The sequence below is a fragment of the Neoarius graeffei genome, chromosome 19 (genome assembly GCF_027579695.1).
Source record: "Neoarius graeffei isolate fNeoGra1 chromosome 19, fNeoGra1.pri, whole genome shotgun sequence".
In the NCBI taxonomy this organism is placed as follows: Eukaryota; Metazoa; Chordata; class Actinopteri; order Siluriformes; family Ariidae; genus Neoarius; species Neoarius graeffei.
In genome coordinates this window covers 22,900,500-22,918,343 of record NC_083587.1, presented here as the reverse complement: position 1 = coordinate 22,918,343, position 17,844 = coordinate 22,900,500, and the positions used below count along the sequence as shown (strand labels likewise).

Below are 17,844 nucleotides of genomic sequence, written 5' to 3'. Positions count from 1 at the left end.
TGCTTAAATTTTTTTTCATACGTACTTTGACTTGCTCCAAAGTCCCTGACAACTCAAACGATCTCTCTCTCTCTCTTTCTCTCTCTCTCACTCACTCTCTCACACACACACTAACTTTGTCCTCAGAGTCTCCTCAATTAATAGCAATTAATGAATGTGCTCAAGTCATTTATTTTCAATTTGAAACTTTACATCAGCTGAATAAGAGGAAAATATTTGACTTGTCTCTTCATTGTTTTTCCCTAGCTCAATCTTACAATATGCCACATAAGAAATGTGTGAATGTGTTCCCTGTTTGTTAGATTAACCTGAAACAGGTTAAAAATTAATGTCCATATTGGCAAACTGCTATGCCAGATGGAAAGGGATTACTCTGCTTTCCATCAAGATGGTTGACTTTAACCAGGTATTGTCAGCTGTTGGGGAATTTGGCCCATTCCAGAAGCGCCTGCTTGGGATAATATGCCTCCCCAACATCTTCTCAGCTTTTCACATGTTTGTCCAGGTGTTTACTGGCCTGAATTTCCCACACAACTGCAATACTAACTGGATTCGGAAACAAGGGCCGAACCTGACTTACGAGGAGCAGCTAAATTTGACAGTCCCTAAAGACCCAGCTGGCAAGTATGAGAGCTGTGAAATGTTCACTCCTGTTGAACTTGAATTTGAAGTCATTGAAGCCTATGGACTAAACACAACAGAGAAATGCAGAGATGGCTGGATTTACAAAGCACCTCAAGGGAGTAGCACCTTAATTACTGAGTGTAGGTATCATGCCGCCATCTTGTGTCAGAACTACAATTCCCAGGCAACTTCCGTGTGACCTACGTCACGCGTGGGCGGGATCATCTACGTCATCATTCAAGGAAACATAAAACAATGGGACAACGCTTCCATCTTGGTCTCTCACGTCTGGCTCCCGATGAATCTGGACGTATAAAGAGGCGCGCTCTCCACCCAAAAAGACGTCTTCTTTCTTGCAAGATCCATCACTCAGCGCGATCTTCTTACCCTTGGCAAAGGTAAACTCTAGAGTTGCGCGATCTTTAAACTCAACCTGAGTTACAACCGGTTTACTTGCATTAGAAGTGACGTCACGACTGCAGCCCAGGCAGTTAAAAGTTAAGAAGCGATTGAATCCTTTTTAACTCAAAAGCGCTGTGCATCTCATTCTGATCAGAGACTTTTCCTCACGAACGCTGAGGTTCGGACCAAGAATCCTCTGCTTTCCACGGGAACCACCCAAGTGCTCCGCTGGACCCGAAAGTTTCTACGCCTCCATCACGAGCGGCTCACGTGCTCCCACGGCGAGGCCCGAGACTACACCGGCGAATAGTTCTTCATATCTTGCTAAAGGCAGGATTAAGTAAGATTTTGGCATTTGGGCATAATTAGGATAGTCTTAGGAATTTGCTTTTATTTGAAATAGTGTGAATTTAAACCCAGGTTTATGTTACACTGTTAGACACGCAGCGTGTTGATTTATTTTGGTTCTATGTTCTCTCAATTGTTTAATAGATAGGCTGCGCATGCTTCTCTCTCTCTTATTCTTACTAACATTATAATTTCATTATTATACATCTTGATGTCATTAAGATTTCAGTGGATTCAGTATGGTTATGAGCTAGTGGGTTAGCTACAGCTTCCCTTTTGTCTGCTTAGCAACACAAAGCTAATCAAGGCCTACCATGTGCTCAGCAGGCCATCAGGCCTGATAAACCACACCTCAGCTAGAAATCCACAAGTTAGCTTTTAGTTAGCTACGGCTAATACCCTTGTCTTTAGCAACACGTGCTCAGTAGGCCTCACCAGGCCTAACAAACACACTTTAGCTAGGCCATAGGGCCTTTAGCAAACTCACACTAGCAACACAAGGCTAAACACAGAGCTAATCCTTTGTTCTGTTTAGATAACATTCTTTTGTTTAGCTACCAACAAGCTAGGCCTCCACCACGTGTAGTTAGCTACACGAGGCTAAACACATGGTCAAGTCCTTCACACACACACACACACTCACACACACACACACACACACACACACACACACACACACACACCTCACTGCTTGTATATATTGATTTTTTTTATCTTTTTATCTTTGTATAATAAAGTCATTTATTAAACAAACTGTGTTTATTTGTGAACAACAATATCTGAAGTCCCCAATCTTCTCAAAGAATTCAGAAAGGGTGCGTATGTTATGTAAATGGTAAGTGATCGTAATAATTTGGAAATATACCATAATTTAGCTGTTTGGTAATTTATTATTAAGCACCAGGATTAATGGTATGATTCACTAAATGATTCACTAAACGATTCATTGAATGATTCACTAAATGATTCACTAAACGATTCATTGAACGATTCACTTCAAATGAGTGATTCTATGGTATGATTCAATTCAAATGAGTCAAAGTAAACGATTCAATGGGATTGATTCATTTTAATTATTAACCTTCAAAATTTAATGAGACTGATTTAACGAGATTGATCACTTAATTTCAATAATTAACTGATTGCACCCACAGTTAAATTGGTGCCCCGTGTGAGGAAGATTGGTTTGTTGACTTCTGGAATATTGTTCAACAACAAATAGTCAGTTTGATTCAGCAACTGCTAAGGTATATCCCCAGGTGTGTTAAAACGGTTAACAGTAGTGTGATAACCATATCACCAATACTCATAACCTATTCAACTTAGGATAGGAGAGCATTTCCAAATAAACCTTATTAATTAATTGCATAGTTAATTAATAATGATTAAATTAATAATTAACTTGATTAATTATCTAGCATCCAGCCTAAGTAAAATGGCATCCCCTCATGTCTCAAAAATGGAAGACAACGCTCAAGACGTGTCTTTCCTTGAGGTCATCACAGACCTCATTCACTCCGAAAAGGCAAACATTAAGTACACGAGTGAGTGTGAATGCCAAAACAACATAGACAATTCAAACAAACATATGAGAGATCCAAAAAGAACAACTATTAGTGTCCAAGCGGCACTAGGTAAGCTATTCCTATCATACTTCCAAAATGCTGATTCAGAAATCAGATGCCTTCGCGGAGAGGTTGAAAGGCTGACCACCAGCAACGCCAAGCTGACAGCCGATAATAATGATTTACATAGGGAGTGTGAGCTCTTGAAGACCTCCCTTGATGATTGCACCAAGCGGCTAGAGAAAGCCGAAATGGTTGCTAAGAGGGCTGCCCAGGAGCAGACCCCCCCATGAGCAGCGCGAGGGGCGTGAAAGACCCCCAACAATGCGCCAAAGCTCAGAGCAGGAAGAGGCGTCCGAACCGGACACCGTAAATGATCTGGTCGAGGACCAGACACCCCGCCAAACTCTATCAACTCGCTACACGACTCCGTCGTCGTCTAGCCAGGATGGAGCCGCCCTGCGCTCATCCCGAGCCCAGGCCCGTAGCACACCTAGGTCAGTGCGCTTCAGTCTCCCTGATCCATCTTCAGATGAATCAGACCACGAATCTAGTGCGAAACGGGAACAACACCAGAGTAGCTTAGATAGTGAGTGCTCAGAAGAGCCAAGAAGGTCGCACAAGGACGTGCACCAAACCCTTCGCTTACGGCAAATTGACCTACTTGCCAAAGATGTCGAACAATTCGATCCCGACAATCAAAGAACTAACGTAAATGATTATTTACGAGGAATTGACCGATGCCTGATGGACCTGCCGAACGCCACGACACGTGAAAAACTTAGACTAATCTGGAAGACCTCCAGTAGTAGCGTTTGTGCCTTTTTAGAGACACTACCCCCAAACATTCGCGATAGTTATTCGAAACTTCGCAATTACATGAGGGAAGAATATGCGCCATACACGGACGAAACCTCCGCGATATTGTGTGCATTACAAGTCAAACAAAAACGGTCTGAGGCGCCTCGTGAATATTACAGACGGCTACGTACTGCCTATTTCCAAGGTAGTAGTGCACCAGGGTTGGAAGAAGATAGAGGTTTCATATCTCTCTTCTTACATAACCTCCACCCAAGCGTGCGGACCCATGTCACACTGACGTGTCGACAAGGTCGCTATTCGATGAGGGAAATTAGGCGACTAGCCCAAATGACCTGGGAGACCATTGTCAAAACCGCAAACGGAAATGATGATGAACCCAGAGTCCTTAGCCTCCAGGGTGAGGACAAGCCCCCGCTAACCTTAGAAGGAGGTGAAGCACCGAAAGGGGGGCCCACCTGGAAAAATTCCGGTCCAGCCCGATCCTTGCCGAACCATCACAAGGGTGAGTGGAAAAATCGACAAGGTAAGGCCAGGAGGGACCGAGGGCGAGTCCACAGTGACTATGGCAATCGCCCATCACATGAAAAGGGTCGTAGGGAACAAAACGGTTGGCAGCAAAACCGTCATCCCCGCTCTGACCAGAAATGGCAGAAGCGTTCCGACCGTAGCTCTAAACGCAAGGGTAGAGACGACCAACACAGTGACTCAGACCAACCTGGTGAGTTCCACTCAGAGCTGGACTCTTTAAAAGCCCAGTTGGCTGAGATTAAAGAACTGTTACAGGAGACGTCAGACCCCTCAACAGAGAAAACAAAAGAGCCCAAGAAAAATGGCAAAAAGCTATTTGCTGGCATGACTAGGCCAGGAACCACGGGTATATCTCGTGAAAGGGGGAGGAGATCCCTCTGAAACAGCAGGCGAGGGTCAGGATGTAGGGCCCCCCCTGGTGGCGAAGGCAAACACACAAGATGCACCTCTCATGTGCGCTAAAGTCTTCACCACCATTTCTCAGACACACGGCTCTCACAAGGCGACCCAATCCCAACCAAGCCCTGCGACATAAACTTAGTCAACTAAACTCGATGTGCCTTCTCATAATAATAATAATAAAAAAACAGAATAGTAATTTGTAAGCTAAAAAGCCTGTGTCTACACTTTTGGTGCGTTCATGTGCTATGGGAATTATGGTAAATACCAAAAACGCTGACATGGAAAGCACACATGAACGCCCCCTCTTGTGGTATTTTCCACTGGGCAACTCGTAGAAAATTTTGATACACGAGTTGCCGAGATGAGATGAACTTTAACCTTTTCAACATGGTGGCGAGCGGTACAAGACACTTGAATGGTAAGCATTGTACGCTACTAAAGTTTTTTTTTTTTTTACTAGCACTAGTGGGTAGTTTTTGGTATCTATGCAATATTGCGTCATTAACAAGTGTAATATAATATGTTAGAAATCCGTTTCCTTTAAAAATGTGTTATGGTTTGTTTTTACCTATCCAGAGCAGATGCTATTGCTAACAATAGCTAACTAACTGTTGGGGTTCAACCCCAGTCAGAGACCCCGATTCCTTCGTGGGCCCCCCTTGGATCCGAGGACGAATGAAACAGGTCGATAGAAACAGACAGGGGAACACCAGAGAGTTCACATGCCAGTTTATTCGCACAGTCACTTCGTCAAAATGGAAACATTCTTGGAAACATCTTATAGTATCTCTGTGTTTATGTTTTGTCTTCGTGTGTGTGTGTGTGTGTGTGTGTGTGTGTGTGTAATGGGTGTGCGTCTATGTAGAAGTGGGTAATGATCTTGAATCAATCATAATATAAAAACATATTTCTGATGACAGTAAGGTACAGATAGATATCAGAGTCTCGGCTTATGGTCAATATTATGGTTAGAGCATGGAATATCTAAACACAGAATGTCTAGTCTACGGAGTCTATTCAGAGAAGGTCAAAGACATTAGTTTGCACAGAAAGGATCTTAATAATTAACATAATTTCTTAACACATGAATGTGTGTTAAGTCAGTAAATTACATCTTGATTTCATCAACATAAGCAAAATAACAAATATGTCTTTAATAATGCTAAAACAAAGAATGTTGTAAGAAAATAAACATAAAAATAAGAACAACTTAAACATAAGAACAATGAGAATATGTCTGAAAGAGAGAGAACAATTAAACAACTAACAGTATTAAACTCATAACTAAATTAGGTTAATGCTTTTAAACTAAAAACCCTTAGAATCATAAGATCTTAACTATAATTATAATGTCATTATGAAACTAATCTAAAACTATAAAACTAACATTAATCACGGAATGCATTCATTAATTACGGGATCCAAATCACTACCATAGTATATTTCAAGCTTTTAAGAAGCTGTAAACCTAAGTTTCAACTAAACATGAATTAACATAAACATGAACCTTAATTCTACCATTTCAGAGTGTGTGTGGGTCGATCTGACACCAAAACAGACCTTGGTGAATCTTTCAGACACCTCTCTGAATGAATACACATTCATATCAAAAAATAAGCAAAATGTTCCCAAACAATGTCCAGCCGAGACAGAAGGTAATTTTTAACTGAACCTTAAGTTAATCCTTAATTTTGTCACCATTTTAATAAATTACTGCCTTCTTGGTCAAGAATAATACTTATATAAACCTAACACTAACTATTGCTAACTAGCAGTCCACGTCCTTTGTCAACAACAACAAAAGCATGTGAACACAACACACTGGTAAATACCACTTCCCAACTGGAAAATATCATCTTCCCATAGAACATGAACGCAGCATTTTTTTTCTTTTGCCGAGTGGCAGCTGTGTTCAACTGGGGCAGGACATGACTGAATGGGTGTTTCTGATTTGTCAGCTGTCTTTAACTGGGGCAGGAGGGCGGGACATGACTGAATGGGTGTTTCTGATTTGTCAGCTGTCGTCCTTACACCGCATGGCATGCCCCAAGTAGTCACTGACAACTGGCAGAAAAGGAAACAAATTCTTCTTGCAATAACAGTTAGCACTCAACCAGACCTGCTCCTGGACCCCATGCAGTTCACCTACAGGCCCAACAGATTTGCCGACGATGCTGTTAACATGGCTGTTCACGTCATTGTCCAGCACCTGGACTCACCAGGAACCTACAATAGGATTCTATTTGTGGATTTCGGTTCTGTCTTCAACACCATCATCCTGGCTGTTCTGCAGGACAAGCTCTTCCAGCTGAATGTGCCTGACCTCCACCTATATATATATACACACACACACACACACACACGCGCATGTGTGAAAATAGAAGAATCTGAAATATACAAATTTGAAAAGTGGACATTTAAGGGGTATGTGCATGAGTTGTTGGAGTCCAGGCTGTGCATTATGCCCAAAATGTGCAAAAATGGGTCACAGACAAGAGTGTGTGAAACAAAGAGAATGTGTAATGGGGGATGTCAATAATCAAGCTGTACAGTGTGAGCTGGAATGAGCAATAAAGGTTCACAGAATGGAGATGCATGACATGGCCTTGAAATGTGCAAAATTGCAGTTCAGAAACGAAGTGCATTAATGTCACAGATTGGAAGTGTGAGGTTGGAGTCAGTGGGGGTCTCTGACCTTATTGATGAGGCAGCTGCAGTGGGGAAAAAGCTGGCCTTATGGCATGAGGTTTTTGTTCTCATGGACCTCAACCTCCTACCAGAGGGGAGTGGTTCCAAAAGTTTGTGTCTGGGGTGAGAGTGGTCGGCCACAATCCTTTCTGCTCTCCTCAGGGACCTGGACTCATACAAGTCCTGAAGAGATGGAAGGTTGCAGCCAATCATCCTCTTAGCAGAGCAAATTATACAGTATGCTGCAGTCTATGCTGTCCCGGGCAGTGGCAGCAGCATACCAGATGGCGATGGAGGTGAAGATGGACTCAATGATGGCGTAAAAGTGCACCATCATTGTCTTTGGCAGATCAGACTTCAACTTTAACAGGAAGTACATCCTCTGCTGTGCTTTCTTGGTAAGAGCAGGTATACGTCTCTCACTTAAGGTCCTGGGTGATTATAATGCCCAGAAAGCAGAAATACTCCACAAAGGTTACTGGGGAGTCAAACAGGGTGATGGGGGAGGGTGTGGCAGAGCGCCTCCTGAAGTCTACAATCATCTCCACTGTCTTTGGAACATTGAGCTCCACGTTGTTCTGCCTGCACCAGGAGACCAGATGGTCAATATCCCACCTGTAGGCAGACTCATCCTCATCAGAGATGAGTCCAGTGAGGATGGTGTCATCTGTGAACTTTAAGAGCGTGACAGACTGATGACTTGAGGTACAGCTGTCTGTGTGCAGGGAGAAGAATAGAGGAGAAAGGATGCAGCCTTGGGGAGGGATCCAGTGCTGATGGTTCAGGAGTCAGAGATGTTTCCCCAGCTTCATGTGCTGCTTCCTGTCAGACAGGAAATCAGTGATCCACCTGCAGGTGGAGTCAGGCAGAAGAGCCAGGATGATGGTGTTGAAGATGGAACTGAAATCCACAAATAGAATCCTAGCATAGGTTCCTGGGGAGTCCAGGTGCTGGAGGATGACATGAAGAGCCATGTTAACAGCATCATTGGCAGATCTGTTGGGTTTGTCGGCAAACTGCATGGGGTCCAGGAGCGGGTCATTGATGGTTTAGAGCTGGGAAAGCACAAGGCGCTCGAAGGATTTCATGACCAGAAAAGTCAGGGCAATGGGTCCGGAGTCACTTAATCCTGTGATCCTTGGCTTTTTGGGGACAGGGATAATGGTAGAGGCCTTGAAGCAGGCTGGCACATGACATGTCTCCAGTGAGGTATTGAAGATATCTGTGAACATCGGAGACAGCTGATCAGCACAGTGCTTCAGGGTAAATGGTGAGACTGAGTCAGGACCTGCTGCTTTGCAGGGGTTCAGCTTCTTAAAGAGCTGCTTGGTTGAGGCTGTGGTGGAAGGTGGATGGGCCTCCGAGGTGTGAAGTTGTAGAGAGGCCCTGGCAGCAGTAGAGGTGGAGGAGATGATTGGGGTGGTGGGCTGGAGCTGGAGTGTGGAGTCCCGGGGGATGCCATCAGGACAGTCCCATTGTCTTTCAAAGTGACAGTATAACTCATTCAGTTGGTTGGCCAGGCACAAGTCATAAACAGAGTGGGGGGCTGAAGGTTTGTGGTCAGTGATCTGTCTGAGCCCTTTCCACACAGATGTTGAGTCACTGACTGAGAACTGGTGTTGGAGTTTCTCAGAGTACAGACGTTTAGCTTCTCTCACTGCCTTGCTAAACCTGTTCTTCAATTCTTTAAACCTGTCCGTGTCTCCACTTCTGAACGCTTCTTCCTTTTGCCACCTTAGCTGTCTGAGCTTATCTTATGAACCAGGGTTTGTCATTATTGTAACTCACCCTGGTTCGTGATGGAATGCAGCAGTCCTCACACAAGCTGATGTAGGACGTCACAGCCTCTGTGTACTCATCCAGACTATTGGTAACAGTCCTGAACACATCTCAATTTGTACAGTCCAAGCATGCCTGAAGGTTCTCTGCAGCCTCATTGCTCCACATCTTAGATGCCCTCACTACAGGTTTCCTCAGCTTTAATTTTTGCCTGTATGCAGGAATCAGGTGGACCATGACATGGTCAGAGTAGCTCGGTGCAACCCGGGGGAGGGCGTGATGGGCATTATTGACTGTAGTGTAGCAGTGATCCAAAATATACTCTTCTCTGGTTTAATAAACTGTTTGTATTTTGGTAGTTCGTAGCTGAGGTTACCTTTGTTAAAGTCACCGAGGACAATAACTAGGGAGTCCTCCGGGTTAGTCTGCTCCACACCCAGTATCTGATCGGCCAGCATGCACTGTGCATTCTGTACAATGGCCTGTAGTGGAATGTAAACACCAACCAGAATGAATGAAGCGAACTCAAACGGGGAGTAGATGGGTTTACAATTAATGATAAATGATTCCAGGTTGGGAGAACAGTGTTTCAGGATCACTGACACATCACTGCACCAGCCCCTGTTTACATAAAAACAGATTCCACCACCCTTTGTTTTATCCAGAGAGATCCATGTTATGGTCTGCTCTGAAAAGTTGGAAGCCAGCCAGCTGCAGCACAGAGTCTGGAGTGAGTCCGCATAGCCATGTCTCTATGCATGTTCCTCTGCATGTCTTCTGATGCAGCAGGAACATGATTGGGCCCAATTGCTTCTTCCTGCATTTAAAGCCACTCCTCCCAGGGTTCAGCTTTTTGCCAGATCCTGCCAGATGACCTCAGCAGCCCAGCACCCCCCAGCACCAGAAAAAAAGAAAAGGGAAATAGAACCTAGAATAAATTAACATAATGTTGAATATACATAAATTAACTAAATGTGTGCACTACAGAGATAACTTATGTACCTTTAAGTTAAATTAATCATGGATATGTTATATGAAATTAAGGACTATGTGTCTTAATTTATGTGTTGGTGTGTGTAATATGGGTGTGAAACTATTAGTGTCTGAGAAACTAAAATATGCTAATGCATGAGGGTTACCGACTTTCATGCATTTGTGTGGCTGCAGGTGCGGCCATCTCAGGTTTTACCTAAAATTTTCCTTCAAATGGGCAAATTATAGACCCTTCGGATGCAAAATGGATTCAAAAGTAGAAGGCTGCTGGGACACCAAGTTTTGGTTAAATGCTTGCTTTGATATTTTTACTCCTTTTCTTCTTTTTATTTATTTATTTATTTATTTTAGTTTGACTTGGTGTGTGAAAGTAAGACTCTGAATGAGACCTCACAATCTATCTACATGGCCGGACTCCTCATTGGAGCTCTGTTGTTTGGACCATTGGCTGACAAGTAAGGAGGCTTCCTATAAACAAAATAACCAAGAGAATGGACACAATTAGTAGTAAATTAATTGTTTATTCTATTGCCCACTATACTACATGACTATTCTATACTTTTTCACTGAACATCACAACACTGGGGTCAGACAGTGACTGAGGCCATAGAGCTGAAGTAATGACAAAAGGCAAATTTCTTGTCATGTTTTCTACCCTTGCAGATATGGCCGGCGTTTTGTTCTGCTACTCTCTTTAACTTTGCAGTTCTTGTTTGGTGTGGGTGCTGCTTTCTCCTACAACTTTTACATCTATATTGCTCTTCGCTTTGTGGTTGGTGTCACTATATCTGGCGTCACCAACACTACCAACATCATAGGTACTGATGGAACACACAATTTATACCATTCCTTTTACTAACATTACTTTAGAGATGGCTAATATTTTTGTAGGCCCTGAGTGGTGTGGTCCATCACGTCGGGCCTTGGTCACCATCCTGTCTCACTGTTGCTATGCCCTGGGGATAATGATACTATCTGGATTGGCCTTCGGCATCCGCAATTGGAGGATTCTCCAATTAGTTGTGTCTGCACCAATCCTGATCCTCGGTGCCTACTTTTGGTAAGGCTTTCACTCTGAATCTCAGTCTGAATCTGTCCTTAATTCATGTTGGCGGGTGGATTTGCAGTCTATTAAACTAAGGTCATCAAAAATGATTGCTGTGGAAATTCATTCCAGTGTGTGTTATCTTGGGTTAAGAGAGAATTTTGACAAGAATTTTGAGTTCAGGTGCGGACTCACCCTAACACCTCTTATGAGCCTGACTGCATCTATCTTGAGCATGCTTCAGCCACTGCCGACTTGCTAGGCCTGCTGTGGCTTCGCCAGACAAACAACCATTCACACCTATGTACAATTTAAAGTAGTTAACCTAATCTGCATGTCTTTGGACTGTGGGAGGAAACCCACACAAACATGGGGAGAACATGCAAACACCACACAGAAAGGCCCCTGTTGGCTGTGAGGTTCGAACCCGGAGCCTTCTTGCTGTGAGGTGATATTGTTAACCACTGTGCTGCACATGGTTAAGATACTATCTATAATATCAAGGCTCTTGCTTCTGCATCTCGGACAGCCCTTAAAAAAAAAAAAAAAAAAAATATATATATATCGAGATGCAGAAGCAAGAGCCTTGATATTATAGATAGTATATATAACATGTGCGCACAGTTGGTTAACTGTCGCCTCACAGCAAGAAGGTCCGGGTTCGAGCCCTGTGGCTGGCGAGGGCCTTTCTGTGCGAGTTTGTATGTTCTCCCCGTGTCCACGTGAGTTTCCTCCGGGTGCTCCAGTTTCCCCCACAGTCCAAAGACATGCAGTTTAGGTTAACTGGTGACTCTAAATTGACCGTAGGTGTGAATGTGAGTGTGAATGGTTGTCTGTGATTTTGTGTCAGCCCTGTGATGACCTGGCGACTTGTCCAGGGTGTACCCCGCCTTTCGCCCATCGTCATCTGGGATAGGCTCCAGCTTGCCTGTGACCCTGTAGAACAGGATAAAGTGGCTAGAGTTAATGAGATGAGATATATTTAGTTATCTTATATATGGACCTTTAGCTAACAAGGCATGTATGGAACAGATTATAAACCCATATATCTGGAAGCCAGTGGTACCTGGTGTCTCAGTAGTTAAGGTTCTGTAGAAGGTCTGGTTTTTAACTTCAGTTCTACCAGAAACCCCTGTAAAGTCCTTATCCAGCAAATGCTCAAGTATATAGTTCAATTGTTGTTTGCCTCATCTGTAAACCTCTTTGAATAATATATGCCATATCTGTAAATGCTCTCTGTTTTAAGGATCCTTCCAGAGTCGGCTCGATGGCTCCTGACTCAAGGCAGACAGGAGGAAGCCAAAAAGATAATCCTGAATGCAGCCAGGGTCAATGGCAGGAAAGTTTCAGACTCTCTGCTTGAAAGGGTAATTGAAGTCTGTCTCAACAAAATATTTAATTATATTTGTTTTTAATGGAATTTGTAATGTCAGTGTATGGTCCGTCAGATGGAGTCTGAGAACACAGTCAGAACCGGCAGCATGCTGGACCTTTTCCGAGTGATGAGTCTGAGAAAGAGGATGTTGATTATGTGCTTTATCTGGCAAGTTCAAATTTGTACCAGTACTTGCAATACTTAACAAAATATGTTTTATGAAAAAGGGTAAACCACACAAAACCTATATTCTGGGCATCCATTATATTTTGAATAATGCACAATATTGTGCAATATAGATGTGTATCTTCACGTTAATCCCATTCTGACATTTTGGTGTTTTTCCCCAAATTGCATTGTCCCTTTGACAGGTTTGTGATCTGCTTGGTGTACTATGGGATCAGTCTGAATGTGGGAAACTTTGGTGTGAACATCTACCTGACACAGCTCATCTTCGGCATTGCAGAGATTCCTGCTCGACTCAGCTGCTACCCACTTATTGAGCGCTTTGGCAGAAAGAAATCTCAAAGTGCAGTGTTGCTCCTCGGGGGAACTGCATGTCTGGTCATTCTTGCCATCCCAGCAGGTGTGCAAACATACAAAACATTTTTTAGATGAAAGTGAGGTAATAATCTTATAATAAGTCCCTGATGTGGGTGGAGTACAGAAGCATGGCAGGCAGGAGCTGATGTTCTCACACACTTTATTTTCCTTTACTTTGCTGCTTTTCAGCTTCACTCACTCGCTGCTCACACACAGTCACACATGCGCACACGTGTTCTGGTCGGGGGAGATCTCTTCTCTGCTCTCCCCCTCCTTTTATGTTCCACCATCACTGCAACAAACACACACACATTAATTGAGAACAGGTGTAATGACTTGGCCACTCACCTTCCCTGACCCCGCTCTCCATTCACAAACTGACACTTGGCCCCACCGCCACACGCCCCCACCGCCCGACTCTTGTTGGGCAGCTATCCAGCCTGCAGCGGACTCCCCCACCAACGGGACAGGAAGTCCGCCACCACCACCTGTGCCCCCGACCTATGGACCACCTCGAACTTAAACGGTTGGAGGGTGTTCTGGCATCCTTCATGCAGTGGAGCCACTGGAGGGGCACATGCTCTGAACAGCAGGTGAAAGGGCACCCCAGCATGTAGTATCAGAGAGCGAGGACCTTCCACTTGATGGCCAGACATTCCTTTTCGATGGTGCTGTACTTCCTTTCATGCATCGAGTTTGCGGCTGATGTACAGCACGGGATGCTCCTCTCCCTCCGCCTTCTGGGACAAAACGGCCCTCAGCCCTCTTTCTGATGCATTCGTCTGTAAAATAAAGGGGAGACAGAAGTCTGGGGAGTGTAAAAGTGGCCCCCCACACAGTGCGGCTTTTATTTTAGTGAAAGCCTCTTGGCATTGCTCCGTCCACTGGACCGGATCTGGTGCTCCCTTATTAGTGAGATCAGTTAGCGGGCTGGTGACGTTCGAATCATTAGGTATGAACCTACGATAGTAGCCAGCCAGCCCCGGGAACTGTCTCATCCCCTTTTTGGTCTTGGGCCTCGAGCAGGCCACAATCACTGCAGTCTTGTTAATTTGGGGACACACCTGCCCATGACCCAAGTGGAAACCCAGATACTGTAATTCCACTTGCCCTCTTGCACACTTTTTTGGGCTAGCTGTGAGACCCGCACACCGCAGCGACTCTAGGATGACCCCAAGGTGTTCTAGATGCCGTTGCCAGTCATTGCTATCAATAATGATGTCGTTGAGGTACGCTGCCGCATAAACAGTGTGAGGGCAAAGGATCTTGTCCATGAGCTGCTGGAACGTAGCGTGAGCCCCAAATAACCCAAAAGGAAGCATGACAAATTGGTGTAACCCAAACAGTGTGGAAAAGGCCATTTTCTCTTGGGGTAGAGGAGTCAAGGGGATCTGCCAATATCTCTTCATTACATCTAGCGTCAAATAAAAGTGAGCAGTGCCTAACCAATCGAGCAACTCATCAATGCGAGGGTATGCATCAAATTTAGACACCGTGTTGACTTTTCTATAGTCCACACAGAACCAAACTGACCCATCAATCTTGGGAACCAGGACCACGAGGCTGCTCCAGTCACTGTGGGACTCCCATTTCGAACATGGCCTTGAGTTCATCCCCCCCCCCTTTTTTTGTGTGTGTGTGTGTTTGTGTGTGTTTGGGAAAGCAGTAAGGGTGGCTACGCACCACCACCCCCAGGAGCATCTCAATGTGTGGTGTTCTATGAGGTGGGTGTAACCAGGAAGGGGCGAGAACATGTCGGAAAATTCCTTCTGCAACTTGGTCACTTCCGTGAGTTGGGCTGGTGAGAGGTGGTCTCCACAAGGGACTGGAAGTGGTGAGTTGGGCTGGTGAAAGGTGGTCTTCACAAGGGACTGGAGTGGTTTGAGATGTTACTTTTTTTTTTTACCTCCGGCCCCAGCTTCGCTTCCTCTGGAACTACCGCTGCCAATGCCACAGGGTCCCCCTTGTTCCAACGTTTTAACAGGTTGAGGTGATAGATTTGCAGTGCCCCGCCCCATCCATTCACCTCACCTCATAGTCGACGTCCCCAACTTGCTGTGTGACCTCGAAGGGCCCTTGCCACTTGGTGATTTAATTTGGAGCTCGATGTGGGCCATAATATGAGTACCTTGTCTCTCAGTGTTAACTCTCTAAGGTGTGTGCCCCTGTCGTACAGCTGGACTTGACATTCTTGTGCCTGCCATAAAATCTTCTGGGTTAAGTGCGTGAGGGTGTGGAGTTTTGAATGCAGGTCGAGAACGTACTGAATTGTTCTTGCTAGGTGCAGGTCCCTCCTCCCAATTTTCTCATTGCACATCCAAAATGCCATGCAGCTTACGCCCATATAATAACTCAAATGGTGAAAAACCTGTGGAGACTTGTGGGAACTCTCGTACTGCAAATAACAGGGGTTTGAGCCATTTATCCCAATTATGTGCATCCTCACTTACAAATTTTCTGAATTAAGTTTTTGAGTGTCCGATTAAACCATTCCACGAAGCCATCTGTTTGTGGGTGATAGACACTGGTGTGGATAGACTTGGTTTCCAGTAACCCATACAGTTTGCACAGTGTGCGTGACATAAATGTAGTGCCTTGGGCTGTCAGGATTTCTTTTGGAATCCCGACCCGGGACATAATATTGAAGAGCGCTTCCGCAATACTGTGTGCTGAGGTATTGTGGAGAGGCACCGCTTCCGGATATCGCGTTGCATAGTCCACCAGAACTAAAATAAAGTGATATCCTCATGCTGACCAATCTAATGGCCCTACAAGATCCATACCAATTCTTTCAAAAGGGGTCTCAATTAGAGGGAGAGGGTGCAAAGGCACTTTTGGAGTGGCTACGGGATTTACTAATTGACATTCGCGGCATGCTGCACACCACCAACGAATGTTCCTGCGAATCCCTGGCCAATAGAATCCGGCCATTATTCAGGCTAGTGTTTTATCCTGCCCTAAGTGTCCGGCCATGGGATTAAAGTGAGCCGCATGGAATACGAGTTCCCTACAGCTCTTTGGGATTAACAACTGGGTTATCTGTTTACTGGTTTGAGTGTCCTGCATCACTCAGTACAACCTATCCTTAGTAATAGCAAAATATGGGAAAACCGGTGTCACGCTTGGCTGGAGAGTTTGACCATTGATTACTCTCACTTGGTCAAAAGCATGACACAGAGTCTCATCTCGCAACTGCTCTAATGGGAAATCCTCAAAGGAATCCCTGAGAGAGGGAGGAAGGGCGAGCTGCTCCTCACTCCTTGTATCACCCTGATGTGGTGCTGACGTAGACGGCTCTGTGACAGCTTCCCCAGGCAATGCCACACCGGGATCTTCCCGTGACATACTAATGCAGGACCCACCTCTTAATGTGTTCCATCTGTTCTTTAACCTTGGCCATTCAGTCCCCAAAATCAGCGAGTGGGTGAGATGAGGAATAATCACCGCCTTTATTGTATGCTTTTGGCCCCGGAATAGAATATGGACAGACACTAGAGAATAATGGCGAACATCCCCGTGCGCACACAACACCTTCACCGCTTGTGCTCCCCCCAGTCTCTCACCTTGCACCAGGCTTTGGTGAATTGATGTCTGATTACAACCGGAATCCACCAACATGTGATATGTATCACCTTGAATACTTACCGGCATGCGATATGTTCTGGCCTGATTGGGGGCGGTCTCTGGCGCGTCGGGGATCTGGATCACAGCTCCCAGCTCCATCAGAGAGCCCTGACTCTGGAGATGCTCTGGCTCCCCACCACGCCAGCGCATCGGCCCAGGCTTTCCCTCTGCACCAGTGTTATGGGCGTCACTCACCTGAGGGGGAGAAGACACAGACATGGAAGAGGGAGAAGGGAGGACATCATGGGTGCGGTGGGCTGGCTGAGGAGGAGCCAGCACCCACCTCCATGGTGGGGGGTGGGGGGGAAGAGAGAGAGAGAGAAAAGAAATGAGGAGAGGCGTCTTGTCTGCCTCCTGTTGGAACCACTGCCAGATGGTCCTCTGCCAACTCAATGGATCATTCTAGTGACACTGGGTGATGACACTGGACCCATTCCGCCATTCCTTCTGGAAGTCGAGAGATGAACTGTTCCAGTGCCACCAGATGGAGGATCCCGTTGGTGTTGCTGTCTTCTGCCCTCAGCCACCGCCAGCAGGTGTCCCAGACTTGTTGGCTGAATGCAAACGGCTGGCTGACCTCCTCCAATGTCAGCATCCAAAAGCACTGGCAATGTTGTTCCAGGGAGCGACCGACACGCTGCAGGATGGTTCTCTTTAGGTCAGCATACATGAGCCAGCTGTTGACAGGGAGCTGCTGTGCTGCAAGCTGCGCCTCGCCAGTCAGGAGTGCGAGGAGGAGCGTCATGCGCTGTTCGAGTGGCCACCCCCATGTTTCGGCCGCTTGCTCAAAGGGAGCGATGAAGACTTCTAGATCGTCATGCAGGCTCATCTTTGTGAGAGTGACGTGAGGAGGGTCTGCTGTGGTGGCAGTCGAAGCCCCTGCCGACACAAGCAAATGCCAGAACACCTGGCGATCTTCCTGCTGGGCCAGCATCAAGGCTACAAAGTGTTGCTCTTGTTCCTTCTGGAGGGCGATCAGCGCTTGATGCTGATTCTGCTGGGTGGTAGCGAGGGCATGGATGAGCTCCTTAAATGGGGAGGACTCCATTTAATGGTGGTTCCCTTCTGTACGTCCCAGGTTTCAGCACCACTGTAATAAGTCCCTG

At 45.5% G+C, this 17,844-nt stretch overlaps 1 protein-coding gene across 1 annotated transcript in view; it reads left to right on the top strand.

Annotated features, from left to right (window-relative positions):
- The first annotated feature begins 388 nt into the window (after positions 1-388).
- LOC132867885 (solute carrier family 22 member 13-like) overlaps positions 389-17,844 on the top strand; it is a 20,908-nt gene continuing 3,452 nt past the window's right edge. The window contains exons 1-8 of the mRNA XM_060900855.1: positions 389-762; position 1,034; positions 10,503-10,606; positions 10,815-10,969; positions 11,043-11,211; positions 12,443-12,563; positions 12,645-12,739; positions 12,943-13,157. Of these exons, the coding sequence (XP_060756838.1) occupies positions 389-762; position 1,034; positions 10,503-10,606; positions 10,815-10,969; positions 11,043-11,211; positions 12,443-12,563; positions 12,645-12,739; positions 12,943-13,157 (1,234 nt within the window). The remainder of the gene's footprint in view (positions 763-1,033; positions 1,035-10,502; positions 10,607-10,814; positions 10,970-11,042; positions 11,212-12,442; positions 12,564-12,644; positions 12,740-12,942; positions 13,158-17,844) is intronic.